General features: G+C 39.7%; 1 protein-coding gene across 1 annotated transcript in view; it reads left to right on the top strand.

The window, feature by feature from the left end:
* The window catches only part of LOC128855542 (activin receptor type-2A), a 29,333-nt gene extending 11,988 nt beyond the window's left edge, over window positions 1-17,345 (top strand). The window contains exons 4-9 of the mRNA XM_054090527.1: window positions 11,073-11,221; window positions 11,295-11,480; window positions 11,575-11,914; window positions 11,983-12,185; window positions 12,265-12,357; window positions 16,116-17,345. Coding sequence (XP_053946502.1) covers window positions 11,073-11,221; window positions 11,295-11,480; window positions 11,575-11,914; window positions 11,983-12,185; window positions 12,265-12,357; window positions 16,116-16,295 — 1,151 coding nt within the window. The 3' untranslated portion in view covers window positions 16,296-17,345. The remainder of the gene's footprint in view (window positions 1-11,072; window positions 11,222-11,294; window positions 11,481-11,574; window positions 11,915-11,982; window positions 12,186-12,264; window positions 12,358-16,115) is intronic.
* Window positions 17,346-19,345: the final 2,000 nt, after the last annotated feature.

Raw genomic sequence — 19,345 nt, 5'->3', positions numbered from 1 at the left:
AATAAACTATGAAAAGAAGCTATTTTTCTTGTTGCGGTTACTGACTGCAAACTTCGAAGGCCGAAAAGAAATGTTGTATTTGTGATCGAAATTTCACGCTTTATTTAACGTACTTAGAATTATCCAATTCAAGTCAAATATGCCCCGTTTTGTTCGCAAACTTGTTGCCATTGAGAAGGCAATTTCATTATCCTCTCTTTGCAAAAAAACTCAGACAACCAGTTTTCGCAAGCCTCTTTTGAGGCCAACTTGGTATCACCAAGGGCGTTTTGCATGGACCTGAAGAGATGATAGTCACTTGGTGCCAGGTCCGGACTATATAGTGGGTGCGATAGGACATCCCATCCGAGCTCACGTAGCTTCTGGCGGGTCATCAAAGATGTGTGAGGACGAGCGTTGTCCTGGTGGAACACAACACTATTCCTATTGACCAATTGTGGCCGCTTCTGGTCAATCGCCTGCTTCAAACGGTCAAGTTGCTCACAGTAGAAGACCGAATTAAGGGTCTGGCCATAGTTGAGCAGCTCATAGTGGATAATTCCCTTCCAATCCCACCAAACACACAGCAAAACCTTCCTGGCGGTCAATCCGGGCTTGGCGATGGTTTGGGTCGACTCGCCGCTTCTCGACCACGATCTTTTTCGCTTGGCATTGTCGTACGTGATCCACTTTTTATCGGCAATCACCATCCGCTTCAAAAATGTGTCAAGTTCGTTCCGTTTTAGCAGGGAATCGCAAGCGTTGATTCGGTCCAACAGATTTTTTTGCGTCAACACGTGTGGCACCCAAGCATCCAGCTTTTTTTGGAATCCAAATCTGCAAATGGTTCCAAACGGTTTTGTGGTCTACACCTAGTTCCTGACTAATCGAGCGAATGCTCACATGCCGGTCTCTTTGGATAATTTCAACGATTTTATCAGTTTCTACGACGATTGGCCTACCAGTACGGGGTGCATCTTCGACATCTACTACACCAGAACGAAATCGATCGAACCAACGCTGTGCTGTGCGAATCGTTACAGTATCAGGCTCATAAACTTCACAAATTTTTGCCGCCGCCTTCGTTGCATTTTTACCTCTAAGGTAGTAAAAACGTAAAATATGACGAATTTCTTGCTTGGTGGACTCCATCTTTGACGCGCTATAACTTAAGACTAAAACGTCCAACCACAGCACTGTCAAAGAGACACTTGTAGTACAGATTGTCGACTTCAAATCGCCGTTTAGTGTGACCCGATGCAATAAGTACAACGCAAGATATGTTTAAATGTCGCGCTCAATTGACAAAATACGACATTACTTTTTCCCCAGCCCAATTTAATATTTAAATTATTTGGAAATTTTCCATTAAACAAAACAATAACTTAATTTTACAACTCAAACAGAAAGTGGGGCAGTAATGAAAGTATGGAAATAAAGGAAAATTGATGAACAAATATTTTGTGCACTATCCCTTTGCACTAATTACTGCTTGAAGGCGTCATTGCTCGGAGTCTACTAGAGTTTTGGTGACTTCTCTTGAAATATTTTCCCATATCTCTTCAATGGCTGATTTTAGATAGTTTTTACCACTAATCTGCCATTTGCGCAAATCTCTTTCAATGTTTGCTCACAAGTGCTCAAAGGGATCTAGGCCCTGAGGAAGATGGGGCAATACTTTTTTTTACTTTGTAAAACAACCATTCCCTTACAATCAGCGCACTATGCTTACGGTGGTTGCCGTGTATAAAGATGAACGTTGCTGGTTACTCTAATATGGTCCTTCAATATTCCTAGATAATTTATTTTAGTCTTAGTGCCTTCAATAATACAAAACGAGCCAACTCAATTTGCTGTCTTTGCTGTCCAAATCATAACATGCCCTCCACCATGTTCACAGTACGGATTCAGCGCTGTACCTTCCCAAATAAGTTGAATTTCGACTCGTCGGTGTAAAGAACAGGCATAGTTCAACCTTTTACTCACATTAATCTTTGAAGGAAGAGATCTTTTTCTAGGAGTGTACGCTCTGTATTCGTTACTGTGTAGAAAATTTCTAAGTTTGTGGAATTTGAGTTTCAGGATTTTTAAGTGATTTGAATGTATAATCCTTCTCTTGGTCACATTTGAGTTAATTTTGGAGACCCTCCTAGTACTCATTTTTCTAAGAATGGTTTAAAAGAATGATTTTCATTATATTTTTTCCACATATTAAATACTGTCGACTTGGGTTTTTTTTCAAAATTTCCGCAATTTGATGCACACTTTTCCCTTCGGAGTGGTATTTTACCATAAATTCTTTAAATCACTCGATATTTGCTTATTCATCTTCACTCTTTAAAAATTGCAACGTCAATGGCAAAATGTGAGAAATAAAACTAACTTTTGCAGTTCAGATATGAAAATAATAACGGAATATATATAGTTTACTGAAATATTCTAAAAAATTAGGGTGGCCCACTTTTTGTTTATTTTGAAAAATTTTGCTATTGCAGTTATTACTTAAATAAATGGAGTTACCGTTCATATAAAACAACAATTGAATACTTAAAAATGAATACTAAAATATATTCATCGCAAATATCTTAAATCTTAAAAATCTGTGAATAATTTCTTTTTGAAAATGGGTGTCCCAGTTTCTTTTTGGTTCACTGTGTATGATAATTCCATTTGCTCTGCGTCCATTGAGAAGAAAAACATACACCTTTGTCGCCTTTCCGCCTTCGTCAGGTCAAGGTGTGATACTTTTGAAAAAGAGTTATTGAGAGATAATCTTCTGCACCCCTTGACATTGAGGAATCTACTCTTCTCATAACTTCGTTAATCGGATAGACTGAAAGGCAGAAAGCCGTTCATTGGATGCTATGTGTGTAACCTGTTTATAATTTTCTGCACGAGCCGTTTGTTTAATTGGAGCCCAAAATAGGCTTTGACCGTTTCTGTATAAACAGAGTTGGTGGTTTTATTTGATCAGAAATAAATTAAAGCAAGTGAACTTGGATGTTGTCCGCCAACAAACACATGTCGCAATCAGACTGAGAGGGTCGGGCTACAAGCTTGACTGCCATTACGAACACTTAAGTATACTTAATAACTTTTGCTTCATGCCTTTGGCGACTGAATAATGCACACTCTTGCTTAGTCCAAGCGGAACAATCTCCACTTACATTCCTGCAAGGGTAGAGTGTGCGGTGTGCAGTATTTGGAGGTAGGGCCTGCTAAACCTGTTTGCGGATGGCCCAAATCTGGACGCAAGCGTTGGCGGAGGAGTATTTTGCAAGGAGCTCCCCATCAGACTCATGTTCAGGTTACCGAAGCACCGCAGTGTATTCCAAGCAGATGTAGCGGCAATTGAAGAATCAGCTGATTGGCTGCTCAATTTTGAAATAACTGTCACGGAGGTTAGTACGCAGTACGTAGTGGGGCTCGAAACTAATTGGGGAATGCCTGACTTCACTTTCGATTGCATCCGAATCTTTCGATATAAGGCTTATCTGGGTACTGGAAACTTCGAGGCGTATGAGCTGTCTCTCATCTCTTTGCCATACCTGTTCATATAATAGGCATTGATATTAAAAACCTAATGAATTTCGTCAGTAGTACGAAGCGTCTAACATCGCCGTAAATCAGTTATCGTTCGGTTGTCTTTACCGAATACACATCCATAGCATATGCTCCATCTGCAATACGCTATTACTTTAGTATATTAATGCACTAATGGGCGCCCGCCGTAGCCGAATGGGTTGATGCCTGACTAGCAGTCGAGTGCATGAAATACGAACTGACATACAACGGTTTTTCTAATAGCGGTCGCCCCTCGGTGAGCAATGGCAAACCTCCGAGTGTATTTCCGCCATGAAAAAGTCCTCATAAAAAACTGTTTGTCGCTCGGAGTAGGCCTCTCTAATTGTGGAAAAACATTGAGGTTATGCAGCTCACAAAATCTTACTTACTTAACTGGCAACTACAACCGATGGTCGCTCCCAAAATGTTCCGCCAATCGCCTCTGCATTGCGCGCGTTGACGCTGATTAGAAACACCAAAGGCCGTCAGGTCGTAGTCGACTTGGTCTTTCCAACATAGATTGAGGACGAGTTCCACCAGTGTATTTCGAAAGAGCACCTTCTTTGCTGGATCGTTACTGCCCATTCGCTCAACGTGACCTAGCCAGCGCGCCCGCTGAATTTTCATGCGCTTCACTATGTTGATGTCGTCGTAGAGCTCGTGGTTCCATCTTATTCGATAAGCATCATTCACGCAAATTGGACCATAGATCTTGCGAAGAATTTTTCTCTAAAAAACTCCTAATAACAATCCATCGGTGTGTTCGTCTATGCCCAGACCTCAGCGCCATACAGTAAGACCTGGGGGATGGGTGATTCGAGAGAGGGCTCTGGTTTTTAATTGCTTACCCAGCCCAAAGTAGCACCTGTTGGTCAGAATTATTCTTCGCTGGATCTCTTGGCTGACGTCAGCCCACAAAATTATTAATCTATTTATTAAAATGCATTAACTGACACAAACCACTTACGGTAGATAACCTCAATGAGTACAATTAACAGGTTAAATGCCTTAGGCATAGTTTGGTATTACAGTTATACGCCACACAAGACATCTTATCGAATGCGAAGCCATAGCGAGGGGAAGTTAGGCCTAGTACGGTTAGAAGAAAAGGACTCAGCCCTGAGCTCAGCCCAACCCAGTTCCATCCTAGGTTTATTGAGGCAACTGGGTTTGGATTAATTACTCTGATTAGTAACGAACAGATCTTAAGATCGAAGTGCAGACCTCCCATTTATACATTTCATTTCCTTCCATTCATTCATTGAAAATACTCAGCAATCTGGACCTGAAAGTGCTGCGTAACTTATAATAAGTTTCACTTTAGAAGAAAAGGACTCAGCCCTGAGCTCAGCCCAACCCAGCTCCATCCTAGATTTATTGAGGCAACTGGGTTTGGATTAAATACTCTGATTAGTACAGAACAGATCTTAAGATCGAAGTGCAGACCTCCCATTTATACATTTCATTTCCTTCCATTCATTCATTAAAAATACTCAGCAATCCGGACCTGAAAGTGCTGCGTAAGTTATAATAAGATTCACTTTAGAAGAAAAGGACTCAGCCCTGAGCTCAGCCCAACCCAGCTCCATCCTAGGTTTGTTGAGGCAACTGGGTTTCGATTAAATACTGTGATTAGTAGCGAACAGATCTTAAAATCGAAGTGCAGACCTCCCATTTATCCATTTCATTTCCTTCCATTCATTCATTAAAAATACTCAGCAATCCGGACCTGCAAGAGCTGCCTAAACTAGCAGAAGATTTACTTAGTACATGTCAAGCTTTTATGAGCCTCGCTCTTAATTATGTCTATATTTAAAAACAAAAATATGGAGCAAAAAGATCGGAAAAACAGTAGAAAGAAAAAAACGGAGGAAAACTTTTAATTCTTAAGCTCTTATGCTAACTCGTCACACTGTTTCCCAGCGCGAGTTGTCAGTAGCTCAAGTGACGATTGCCGCTGTTGTACCTTCATAAATACACACACACACATCCATATGAACACTTATAAATATGCTTGATTCCAATGCTGTTGCTCATCCGTTGAAGTGTTCAAATTTGCTAGCGGTTGGGGTATAAAATGTAACAAAAACAGTATATATGCAGCAACAACAACAACCACCACCACATAAGCATCAATAGCTGTGGCACGTGTGCGTGTTGGATCACGTTATTTGTGAGTTGTGAGCTGCCGTGGCGCAGTGCCACACAGTATTTACCCCAATTTTTACTTTGTTTTGCTTTGCTACTTTGTATCGTTTGGGGTCTTTGCATTTCGGTAGCTGAATGCTGCTGCACACAACTGCCCTCGCTCTGTTGGTTGTACGCTGGTGCAGCTAATATTGTCGTGCTATGTTGGCAACGCGCTACTGTGGCATCGTTGCAGCGCATTTACCACCCCCAACTCCAAGCGTTCCATGTCGAGTTAACGAACTCGGTAACAAACACAGGCACAACAACAAAAAAGCGGCAGAGCAAAGGATCCATCCAGTAGCGTAGGCAGCAAAACTCGCTTCCAGTTGCCTGCATCTCGACTGTTTTGGGTGACGTTCAGTAAGTTGCATGCTGCATGTATACGTTGCTGTATTTCAATAGTTGTTGCATCGACTGTCGCTTTTTGGTTTTTTGTACGCCTTTCATTTTGCCGTTTTTTGTCGTTTCTTTCTTTCTATTTTTTCTGGGATTGTGTTTTATTTTTGTTTTTACAAATATTAAAAAATGCTCGAAAAGGGGAGCAAGAACCGTATTTTAGTTTTTCTTGTTGCAAGGCCTTTTTGTGTTCACTTTTCACTTGGAGCACGTTTCTATGTTCCGTGCCGATTTTTACGTTTTGTGTGCTGCACATTGTTCATACGTTTCTGTGTGTGCGTATGTATGTGGTATGTGCACATTTGAGTGCATGTAAGCAGATGTGTGTAAGAGTTGTTTCTAAAATTAGGGGAGAACTTTCATTTTTGTGCGCTTTTTTGGTTCTACTTAAGCCTACACACAACCACATACATATTTACATGCATGCATGCACCCTCCTCCATTTGGCCACTTGAGCAGTTGTTCACCTGTGGTGTACTCACGTCGTCAAGGAAAGAAGCTAGAAAAATTTTGTTTGCCTTCTAATTGTTGCTGCGACATATTTGACAAGAAGGTAGAAATTTTAAATGAAAAGATTTTAAAAATTCACCTTTTAAATTGCTCTCAAAAATCATTTTCTGTTTGCTTGATCTAAGTACTTAGACTTATGCTTAGATTATAGAATTTCGGAAGGACCAACCAAAATCGTTTGAATATAACGAATACAAATTCTTAAACTATTAGGTTGGGGAATAAGATCGTAGCGTTTATACCGAAGTCTTTTACTTAAGGGGGGGGTAACGTTAATTTATGGAAAAAAGGCACATTTTTATGATTTTTTTTTGATGACACAGTTAAAATTTATTCGTCAAATCTTTTACTACATACAACTATAGCATTTGAAGTATATTTTGTGAAATTTTCATCCAAAAATATTTAAAAATACGGCAATGGCAGAAATTATTCGGACGCATCTCAAAAAAAAGTAGTTTTGCGGTGCCCCTCATAACTCGGTGTTAAATCATCTGAAATCAAAAAACCAAAGTTATTTCGTTAGATAATCGTTTTTTCCGGGTAACGCCGAGGGTTTTTTGAAATTAAACATTTTTCGTTTTTTGGGAACACGTTAAAGTCAAAAACACGATTTTCGCGTAAAAAATCGGTGAATTAGTTACCGTAAAAACAAAAGTATCGACAAATTCGAAAAAAAACTCTTCGGCGTTACCTTGTAAAACATCTACAGAAAAAGTGTTCAACATTTCAAAAGGATCGGTGCAGTAGTTTCAAAGTTATGAGGGGCACCGACTTTGAAAACGTAAGTTGTGGGAAAAACGCTTTAAAGTTTTAAATACAAAAAAAATCAGAGTAGGTAGCAACACTTACATGGCTGTATCTTTGTAAGTTTTGCTCCGATTCATCTAAAATTTTCACAGAATATTCTTGAAAGGTTCTTCATTTAAAAAATCAAATAAAAAAAAAAATGCAAAAAAAAAATTTAAAAACGTTACCCCCCCCTTAAATAAAAAACATTAATTATATCAATAAGTTAATCACTTATATATTCGCCGTTGCTGTTACAACCTCCTTCCAGCTCTCGACAAAGTTTTTGATGCCATTCCGTCAAAAATCGCCTGGCCTGGTGTCAAAAAAGTTGTTGAGCCAGTTTTTAAGGACTTCTTTGTTATCGAAGGTAACGCCTTGCAGATGGTTTGACAGGGAGCGGAAAATAAGGTAATCAGTCGGTGAAAGATCCAGAGAATACGGCGAATGCTGAAAGACCTCCCATTCGAGCTCTTGGAGTGCGGCTTTGACGACTTGTGCAACATGGGGCCTGGCGTTGTTGTGCAGGAGTATGGTTTAACCATGTCGATCAGGTCTTTTCAGTCGAATAGCCCCATTAGCGCGGTGTAGCTGGGCAATGTAGAGCTAGCTCCTTGTTGATCTTGGCGTTCTTTTCGAGCATTTCCCAGTGCACTCTGCCCTCCCAGACCGACCAAACACATATAGTGACCTTTTTTGGGTGGAGATCCGGCTTAACTCTCGACTTTGGCGTGCCTCCTGGAGCCATCCACTCCTTTCTGTGCTTCATATTGATGTATAGACACCATTTTTCATCTCCCGTGACGATTCGGTACAAAAAGCGCTGTTTATGGCCGCGTATTGCTCGAAGGTGGGCGAGATGCGGGGAAGCAATTTGAAGGCGACTTTCTTTGTTTTTCTTCGCTGAGCTCGTGAGGTGCCCAGGCTCACAATCTTTCGGTAAATCCCCTTGAATGAAGGTGATTGAGAATCGTTTTATGATCGCAGTTCATGTTTTCCGCCTATTCACGACTGGTTGGCGTTTGCCGTCGTACTTCAAAAGCTCAGAGGGCCTTCCGCTGCGTGACGTCGATCGTTGTCGAATACACCATTTTTGAATCTTGCCAACCACTTCTGTGCTGTAGACTCGCCTTTGATACCTTCTTGATACACATCGCAAATGTCCTGGTCTGCTTTGGCAGCTTTTTGACCTCGATGAAAAGCAAAGAAGAGCAGGTGTGGAAAATTTTGAATTTTTCCTCCTGGGTATTACATTTCTAAGCTTCAAAATTAATAAAAAATTAAGTAACTCAAAAATACAATTAACACAATTTTGTAAAGCAGAAAGAATTCTGTCGAATTATCGAATGAATACTTATCCCTTGCCAAACAGCAAACAAATCGTTGTAAAATAAAAGAATATAAGCTAACGCAATACTTCACACACCTCAACCAAAATATCATGGTAACCCAACACTCCACACGCGCAAAGCTTTTGAGGAAATACCAGAGCAGCGATTGGCGTTCCTGTGGGAAACGCCTACTCAGCAAAGTACTGGTCACGTTGCAAGCACACGGGCTTAGCTTTTAGTCTTAGTATTAGAATTAAAATATTTCTATATGAAAACGCTATAAAGTTATTCAACGTATTCAATACATAAAGAGATATGGATGTATGTACGCCTCTTTGCTAAAAGATTTATAGAGGTGTGACCAAGATCAGACCGTCACAACTGGGATTGTGTTGGTCATATTGGGAAAAAACCAACACAGTCCTCGCCTATCTCCTTGCCGTCTGAACAACCATTGACGTGTGTGTGAATACGTGCGAAATGAGCGGGCAGAAATTCGCTGCTAAGTCTCCGGTGACGTAGCAGCCGAAGTTACTCTCACAATTTTGTTGCTTAGCCGGATATAATTCCAGGTCGTTCCGGTTGTACACTGAGTTGGAACGTGTGTATGCAAAAAGTGCAACCAATTTATTACCATTTTTCTTTTTAGTTATTTATACAGAAAATAAATGGGGGAAAATACATATATAAACACACATATAAAAAAAATAACAAAAAAAAAGTAAAAAAAAAAAATTAAAAATATTTAAAATTTTGTTATAAAATAAGTGTTGATACGAAGTGGATAAGACGCTGATACCCCTGCCTATAGCCACTTGTAAGCTACTGATAGATAGGGAAACCATCAACAAGGTAACAGACATAACCGAAAGGGAACAGCGGTCGATCAAAAAGCTTGTTAAGATTTAATAAAGAAGCTATAAGAAACATGATAAGGGTATTAACTGGTCATTGTTTAATAGACTGCCACGCTAGAAGGTTGGGATTCCCGTACTTCGATTTCGTATTTCGCCTTAACACAGAAGATAGATAGCAAACAGATACCTTTTATGGGAGTGTGAAAGCTTAACTATAAAGAGGCTCCGCACTCTTGATGCGGCATTTTTAACTGATGTAGCGGACATAGCGGATCTAAAACTAACGAAGCTTTGCTCGTTTATCAAAGCTACCGGATGGTTTGGAAAGGAACCCATAGGGTAAGGATAAGCTCCAGTGGTATCACAATGGACCTACAAGAGGTCTAAGTGCGTCATGGCGACAGCCACCCTACCTACCTACCTACCTAAGTGTTGATACATCGGTTGGATCGTGTATACTCTATATAAGGCCACACCTTGGTGTTTTATCATAAATCGATATTCGTTTTATGCGCGATTTATAATGTTGTACACTGTCCTTACATTAATAGAAAACATCTCAGTAATTTGTTTTGCTGATTTATCTATATGGTAATTATAATAAACTAATTTTGTGACATTTTCACTCGCACGATAATTCGGCAATTGCAAAGACATTTTCTTATCGATTTATTGATGCGATATAATGAACAGCCTGCATCACTTGTGCTACCTGGCTAATCAACTCTACGTGGAGTAGCAACCAAAAATATACAAAAAAAAAACATAGTATACCGCAAGGCGAATCTATTAAATCCAAGGCGAATTTATTATAGGTGACAGCAACCACATATAAGTAAAACCCTACATGTATTTGTTGTTGCCTTTGGTACAAGCATCAAGTCAAAATACAATATAATACGAATGTAAACATTACCAATACATACAAACAAAGCATATCATTTTGACGTAAGCCATACCTATGGCGAAAAATTCAGCTGGGTGAATGCTGTCACCTATAATAAATCCACCTTGATTAAATCTATCGGTAAATTAGCTGATTTGGTTTTTTCTTTCGCCGTGTCCATGTGGCTGTCAGCCCAGAATGAAACAAGGCGAATTCATTATTTCTTTTCTACTTCGCCAGTACTTTGCTTTGACAATCAAACGCACAACACATTGTTGTTGGTCTAGTGCCACCACCTTTTATGAATGCACCGTGGTATACCGTTATGTTTCTCGTATTTGTTTAAGTTTCTTCAAAAAATGACGCATTTTGGTTTTCTATTTTGCGTTTGATTTTTGCGCGTGCAAATATTTATTTTTGCTTACAGGACCAAATAGAAGAGGTCAGCACAGTGTTCTGCTACAAAAAAAAATACAACAATTCAATAGAATACAATATTAAATTGTGAAAAGAATTATGAGACAAACGTATGCTCATATTGTTTATATTTTATTTCTCTAATTTCTCTAGTGCCAAAGGAAAAGACAACCGATAATACCAACGTGATTTACATAATTGTCTGCGCAGCTGTGTTCGTTTGTTTGGCGCTTTTAATGACGCCATTTGCATTTTGTTACTATCGCAAGCGTAAGCCGACCAATTTCAATGAAATACCAACGGTGAGTTGTTTGATCCGCCGCATTTATATCTTTTTGTGCTTTGCTTCACGAACAAAACAATTCAATTTTACAGAATGAAACGGAAGCTACAAATGCCTCGCCGCTACTCAACAACCGGCCAATACATTTGTTGGAACTGAAAGCCAGCGGACGTTTCGGTGATGTTTGGCAAGGCAAGCTGCACAGCCAGGATGTGGCCGTTAAGATATTTCGCATGCAGGAGAAGGAGTCTTGGAATACAGAAGTGGATATTTATAAGGTAGGGAAAATGTTTGCTCTAAAAACTTATAATCTGAAAATTATAAAAATCGACATAAAAATAATTTAAATCTATAATCCGCTAATTTCTGTAGCTGCCACGTATGCGCCATCCAAACATCTTAGAGTTTCTTGGCTGCGAAAAGCACACGGAAAAAGTGCAACTTGAATATTGGCTCATCTCGGTGTATCATCCGAATGGCTCACTCTGTAATTACTTGAAATCGCATACGCTGTCTTGGTTGGAGTTGTGCAAAATCGCCGAATCTATGTCACAAGGTTTGATGCATTTGCACGAAGAAATACCGGCTGGCAAAGCAGACGGTTTGAAGCCATCCATAGCACATCGAGACTTCAAATCAACCAATGTTCTGTTAAAGGGCGACTTGACGGCGTGCATTGCTGACTTCGGCTTGGCTATGGTGTTCCAGCCGGGTAAGTACATTGTTGATTAGCTCACTTGTTATGCTTTATTGCTTTCATATTTTCCATTTGCGCTGCAGGCAAACCATGTGGCGAAACGCATGGTCAAGTTGGCACACGTCGCTACATGGCGCCAGAGGTGCTTGAGGGCGCTATTAATTTCAATCGAGATGCGTTTTTGCGCATCGATGTGTATGCGTGCGGCTTAGTGTTGTGGGAGATGGTGTCGCGCTGCACTGCTGTGGGACCTGTTGGCGATTACATGCTGCCATTTGAAGCTGAGGTAAATAATTGTTTGTTGCATATTTGCGCAATCGGCTCCCATCTAATGTTTTTCTCTTATTTTATTTTGTGCTGTTTAGCTTGGATTACGTCCTACACTGGATGAGATACAAGATACTGTAGTCACGAAAAAATTGCGACCGCGCTTACTAAATACATGGCGTACGCAAGCTGTAAGTTGATTGAGTTTAAGAACCAGAGAAAAGTATTATTATGTAAATTTCATACAGAAATATTTAATATTAGTTTGGGGAAAAAGAAATCCATTGTTTTCTGGGTAGATGGCTGTGGTGATCGATATCTCGTAAAGTATTAATCAAACAATTCAAAGTTTATGCTCGTTGTCAAGGTGACATTTCACACTAAAAAATTCGTTTGCTCTTTTTAGTTTGTTCCATTCAGTTGTGAGTTACAGGGTGCTAACAATGGAAGTCAACAAAGAGAAAATTCTGTCTTTGCAGTTTTTCTTTGATAAAGGCGAAAATGCAAACCAGGCTACAGGCCGCTGAAATTGAAAATGGTGTTTATGATGTCCGATACTGTAACTGTTTTGGTTTCTGTTCAGGAATTTTTGATGTTAAAGAAAATGTCGATAAAATCACAGAAATAATCGAAGATGACAGGCGTTTTAGCGTTTAGTGTAGCCATAAATTCTGTGACAACTTCTAGAATGCGTACGGCGAGAACAAATTCGCAGAAAAAAGTTCCGTTATTTTTGCTTTTCTTCGTATGGATTGTCTACTCATAAATTATACTGAGTTTCGTGGCAAATTCCGCTTGTTAGCAATGGAGTGGGGAGCTAAAGAAAATCGCATTGTATTAGAAAAGTTTGGTAAAAGTGCAAGTGAGATTTCCGAATTGCTGAAAAAACTTAATATTAGGAGAATGTTTGTTTACCGCACGAATATACGTTTCTCCCAAACGTCGGAAGTGACAGACAGAAAATGAAGTGTCGTCCTCGCGTGGTTTAAACCAGTGCAGCCATAAAAGCCGTTCGCAGAAATCCCTTTAGAAAGCAGAAAAACATGTCCAGGGAATGAATGTATCGACCAGATTCATGTCAAGACCAATTCGAGATGATCTCCATATGAAAGTTTTCCGTTGCTCAAGGGAGCATCTTTTGACAACGCGCTTGAAGAAAATGAAACTCGACGCATGTAAGCAGCTTCTTCGGTGGCACGGCGGTCAACGGTCATGAAAATATTATTTTCAAAAATGAGAAAATTCACTTATCACTGTTGAAAGAGTTTTTAATAAGCAAAACGATAAATTCTATGCAACACTTCCAAAGACGCAAAAAATGTTGTTCCAAGGGTTCAGCGTGGCCACAAAGCCGCCTCTGTAATGGCTTGGTGGGGAGTGCCTTGTGTCATCTCTTCATTTCTGGGGAAAAGAGGTTAATACCGGGGCAAAAGTATACCACGAGGATGTCTTAGAAGGCGTGGTGAAGCTGTTGAACATTACTTTCTTCATTGGAGAGCGTTGCATCTTCCAGCAAGATTCCGCTCTAGACCATAAGTAGTAGCTAAAAAACAATATTCCTGGGTTCAAAGCCGCAGAAGATGGGCCTTCTGGAAGTCCAGATGTGAATCCATTGGACTACAATTTGTGGTCAAAATTGGAGAACATGGCCTGTCGAAGATCTCACAGAAATTTGGAGGGTCTCAAACAATCTTTGACAATCAATATCCATGGAACCTGTGAATGGCCTAATCGTTTGAAGGCTTGTGTAAAAGCAAGTGGTAACCATTTCGAATGAAAATTGAAAATTTTTTTCTTTAATATTTATTGGATTGGGGAATAAGTTTATAGCGTTTTTATATTTTTTTAATTTTACAACGATTTGTTTGCTGTTTGGCAAAGGATAAGTATTTATTCGATAGAACTCTCTCTGCTCTACGAAACTAAGGAGCAAAAATCAATATTTTCGACATCTACACTTGTTTGCTTTTCATCGTGCCGTTTCAAGAACTGCCGAAGCAGCCCGGACATTTGCGGCGCGTGTGGGCAAGGTGTTATAGGCGAATATACCGCATGGAAATGGTGTGCATGGTTCAAAAATGGAGACTTTGACGCCAATGACACGTCACGCCGCGGAAGGCCTTCTGAATTCGATGAAGAAGCTCTCAAATCATTTTTGAAAGAGGACGGTCGCCAGACCAGTCGTGAATTGGCGGAAAAAATTAACTGCGATTATAAAACGATTCTCTATTACCTTCATTCAAAAGGATTTACCGAAAAATTGGGAGCCTGGGCGCCTCACGAGCTCAACGAATAAATCAAACAAAGTCGCTTTCAAATTGCTTCTCAGCATCTCGTTCGCCATCGAGCAGCACGCGGTCATAAACAGTGCTTTTTATACCGAAACGTCACGGGAGATGAGAAATGGTGTCTATAATCAGTATGAAGCAAAATCAGGAGTGGGTGGCTACAGCAGATACGTCAAAGTCGAGATTCAAGCCGGATCTTCATCCAAAGAAGATCACGATATGTGTTTGATCGGACTGGGAGGGCATAGTGCACTGGGGAATGCTCGAAAAGAATGCCAAGAATAACAAGGACCTCTACATTGCTCAGCTACACTGCGTCAATGAGGCTATTCGGCCTGATCGACATGGTCAAACCGTACTCCTGCACAGCAACGCCAGGCCCCATGTTGCACAAGTCGTCAAAGCCGCACTCCAAGAGCTCGAATGGGAGGTCCTTCAGCATCCGCCGTATTCCCCGGACCTTGCACCGACCGATTACCTTATTTTCCGCTCCCTGTCAAACCATATGCAAGGCGTTACCTTCGATAACAAAGAAGTTCTTAAAAACTGGGTCAAGAACTACTTTGATATCAGACGAAGTGATTTTTGGCGGAATGGCATCAACAAATTGGTCGAGAGGTGAGAAGAGGTTATAAACAGCAACGGTGAATATATAATTGATTAACTTATTGATATAATTAATGTTTTGTGTTTAAATAAAATACTTCGGTAAAAACGCTACGAACTTATTCCCCAACCTAATAAATTAAATAAAACTAACTTCATTAAAAAAAGTATCATAATTTCATATCTATAGGGCTCGCCATCTATCATTAACGATTTGAACTAGGTATTATTTGAAGAATGGTAACACTTAGCTGCCATCTGATTTGACAGAAAATTAGTTTTATTCTTCCGCTGAACGAAAATGGTTGTGTATATGCTCAAAGAATGCTGGGAAATATTGCGACATTACTTTGAAAATCATGGTAATGTTGTAGAATGTGTACGGCAATGGGAAGAAGAAAAGCACCGAATGAAGCGTATGTGCGTTACTTTGCTAAAAAAGTAAGAGAAACTGGGTTACTTATTGACAAACCAACGCGTCCCCGACCAAAAACCGAAAATATTGCTGCTGTGGCCGAGAGTGTTCATGAATCACCAGGAACATCAGTTCACCGTCGTTCTCAACAATTGGACATTTCGGAGACATCATTGAGACGAATTTTGCGTAAAGACCTTGGTGGCTAGCCGAGGCAGCCATATGAATGAAGTTGTGTTCCATCATTAACCGGAAGGATTGTACTTCAAAATAAAAAAAAAAAAACAGTTTGGAAAAATATTGAGTAATTTCTTTTTTATAGCATTTTTAATTCCGTAAAGTTATATGGCGGACCCTGTATAACGGAACTAGTAACAAAACTTATGGCAGGACTAAGTAGTCGCAGCATCGCATCGCCCAGTAGCTAAAGACCGACCATAAAAGTGTTTTAATTCATTTGCGCAAAAATTTTACGCAAAAATAATGTTTTTTTTCCCCCAAACTAATATTTAATATTTTATGCAACGAAAGTTGTATGGAAAAATCCTTAAAATGAAATTTTCATGCATTTTACGCTGCAAGTAGTAATTTTATTCGAAATCATTTTCACACATTTACAATCCATATTCCCACTTTACAGGGACTCAACATTTTTTGTGACACCATGGAGGAGTGCTGGGATCACGATGCCGAAGCCCGCCTCTCCTCATCCTGCGTCATGGAGCGTTTCGCACAGTTGTGCAAATATACAACAACACCGCTGCTCATCGAAAACAACACCAATTGCGAAGAGGAGCGTCTCACTTCGAATTGCTTATAGAAAAGGTATTAAATCACTTCGAGGCCATTGAAGTGATTGCCAGAGCATGAGAACAAGTTAATAATATTGCTAAATTTAAAGAGTACATACATAGAGTTAAGACGATTTATGATTACAATTTACGATATATGTATATGTATATGTAAACACGTTTGCTACTGCATTCACACATGCATCATATCCACACACACATACATATACATATATAGAGTATATTTAGCGTAATGATTGATACATTTTAAAGTGTACATTTGATAGTTTTACGTTTACTAAATAGACAGCTAAGTGAATAGTATGACAAGTTTGGCGTTCGGCTTAAAGTTTGTTGATAATTACGTTAATTACACGTACATACAACACACACACACACACACACACACACACATACACACATAAACTCACATGATTGAAATATCTTAATGAAAGGAGAAAATAGCAAAAACGTTAAGCAATTCTGTTAAAAGAGAAAAAAAGAAAAGAAGAAGAAAAAATATTTAATAATGCAGCAACATTTATAAAAACAAAAAAAAAATATGTAAAAAAGTTATAATTTACACGACTGACGTTTATTAAAAAAAAGAAAAAAAAAAATATATACACACACACACATGTATATTAGTTAATTGTATTTAGTGTACACTGACTTTGACGCTATACGAGCATTTTATTTTGTTGACGCTAAATATTTTTTGTGCCTTTTTCTGTTATCTAATTATGTAATTTCATGAACACCATATTTGCGCGCGCACCTTCTTCTACCATACATACATACATACTTACATACATACATACATACATACATATGTTATTTGCATACGCATTTTATACATTTATTTCAGCATAATCATTTATTTGTAAGCTAAATTTTAAGTTTGATTCATAATTTTTTACTCTCTAATTTTAAGTTTTAGTTTTTAAAATGGCACGTGCGAGTTTGTTTACGCTGCGCTGCAAAATTAAAAGTGTCTAAACGCAGAAGTTTTGATAATCTTGCACACGGCTAAATTATTAGGTTCCAGTTGGAATAAAAAAAAATTAATTTTGATTTCACGCCCGTTTGTTTCATTTATCAGTTTTTATATTTATTAATTTCATTGTTTTCATTCGGTTTGCGGCTTTATTTTCGCACGCAAACTTCTTTTACTTTATTTTTGTTTGTATGCAACACCGCATTCCCTGGTCGATAACTCTTTAATGTGCCAACAAATAATTAGTCCATACCCTTATACATTTGCCCATATGCAGACACCCCTTAAAAGTGGTAAAAACAAATAGCTGCTAAGTTAAAACTTTTACAAAGTTGTGACTCGCATGATTACAATTACAATTACAAATAAACAATCCTCTAATTAACTTTTATTTCGATTACTTTGCCAACACGAGCGCAAATTTTTCCAATGCTTCTAAAAAAAATATTTTCAAATGTAAATGTATTGCATGTTGTAATAATCACCTTAGGCCACTTTATTCGCTAGTAATCAACAAGTAATTGTAATCATTGGAGTTACATTTTTGTACTTACACATACATACATACATACACAGTTGTACACAAAGACCTAAGACGACACTTGTTTCCTCTGTATTGGTTCACATTTTTCGACGTACAGCAGAAACCGCTTAATAGCAACTTGTTTGAGAGCCCGTATACCCGTATACAGTTGCGATCAAATAATAGTAGTGCCCGCACAGTGGGAAAGAAATGAAGAGTAAGAAGTAAGTTTCTTTTATGTTAAATATTTTTGTTGTTTTTATTTGAACGGCGCATTATTTAGCGTGCGCTTCGTTGGGGCTCTCTGACAGGGTTAAGTACCTGGGACAGGGGACTAACGTGAAAGCCCAACATTGAGGAGAGAATTAGGAAGGCAACAGTGGTAAACGGTTCACTAGACAGCGCTAGTTTACTGGAGCGGCAGCCGTTGGTCGGGAAAAACCCGAGTCATTCCGGTAAAGTAGAACCGGCTGCCATGGGATTGAGGAAGGCAACAGTCGCCTGTATGGTTGTAGGGGCGCTATGGGCAAAAGATGGGGCCAATCATAAAACCAATTATGTTGTGCGGACTGCTTGTCTGGTGGAACCCGCTGGAAAGGATGACATCAAGCTGGAGAGGGTCCAAAGGTTTGCCTTATGTGGAATCAATGCGGCGCCTTGGACCACTGGTACTCTTGCGCTCAACGATATTGCTGAAAGTGGCACCCGTGTACATTGCAGGCAAAACTGCCGCTGCACGCGCCGCAATCAGATTGAGGTGTTCGGGTCATAAGCTAGACTTAAGCTACGGGTACTCTAGTATTCTTAAAAACGTTCAGATCATCCCCATCGTGAAATGATCATTGTACACTCGCGCCGAGGTCCGAGCTGAACTTTTTCCATTCATAATTCCTCAAGGGAAGAGGGGGCGGCAAACATGCTTACGGATGGCTCGAAGTTTGAAGGAAGAGTGGGTTGACAAGTATTCTGCGAGGAGCTCTCCATCAAGCTCAAATTTAGGCTTCCGAAATATTGTAGTGTTTTCTAAGCGGAAGAAGTCGCAATTAAGGAAGCAGTTGATTGGTAGTTTGCTTTTGTAATTACTGGAAAGGTTGTGAATATCTACTTCGAGAGCCAAGCGGCAATTAGAGTCTTCTGCTCGTTGCTTGCGCGTTTAAAATTAGTCGGGGAATGCCTCACTTCTCTTTCGATTGCATCCGAATTCTTTGATGCTGGACTCATTTGGGTTCCCAGTCACAGCAGTATAGAGAGGAACTGCTGGGCTGATTAGCTGGCTAGACATCGCAAAATCAGAGGATTGGGGTTCCCTTGAAAACTTGTTGTCAGTTACTGGAAACATAGACCTCGCGTCAACTCAGCGAGCACTGGGCTAGTGTGCAAACGTGCAAAGTCGCGAGATCCTTCTGTCCACGGGCAGATCGGTGGCGCTCGAGGGAACTTCTAAGGCTAACAAAGCCGCAGCTCTCGAATTTGTTAGGTATCCTTAACGGACATTGTCCGATAGGTGTCCATGCGATGAGCCTTGGGATTGCTTTAAGTCCTTTCTGCAGAAGCTGTCT

This window comes from Anastrepha ludens, chromosome 2 (genome assembly GCF_028408465.1).
Source record: "Anastrepha ludens isolate Willacy chromosome 2, idAnaLude1.1, whole genome shotgun sequence".
In the NCBI taxonomy this organism is placed as follows: Eukaryota; Metazoa; Arthropoda; class Insecta; order Diptera; family Tephritidae; genus Anastrepha; species Anastrepha ludens.
The sequence above is the reverse complement of the archived record's forward strand: the minus strand, read 5'-3'. Positions and strand labels throughout refer to the sequence as shown.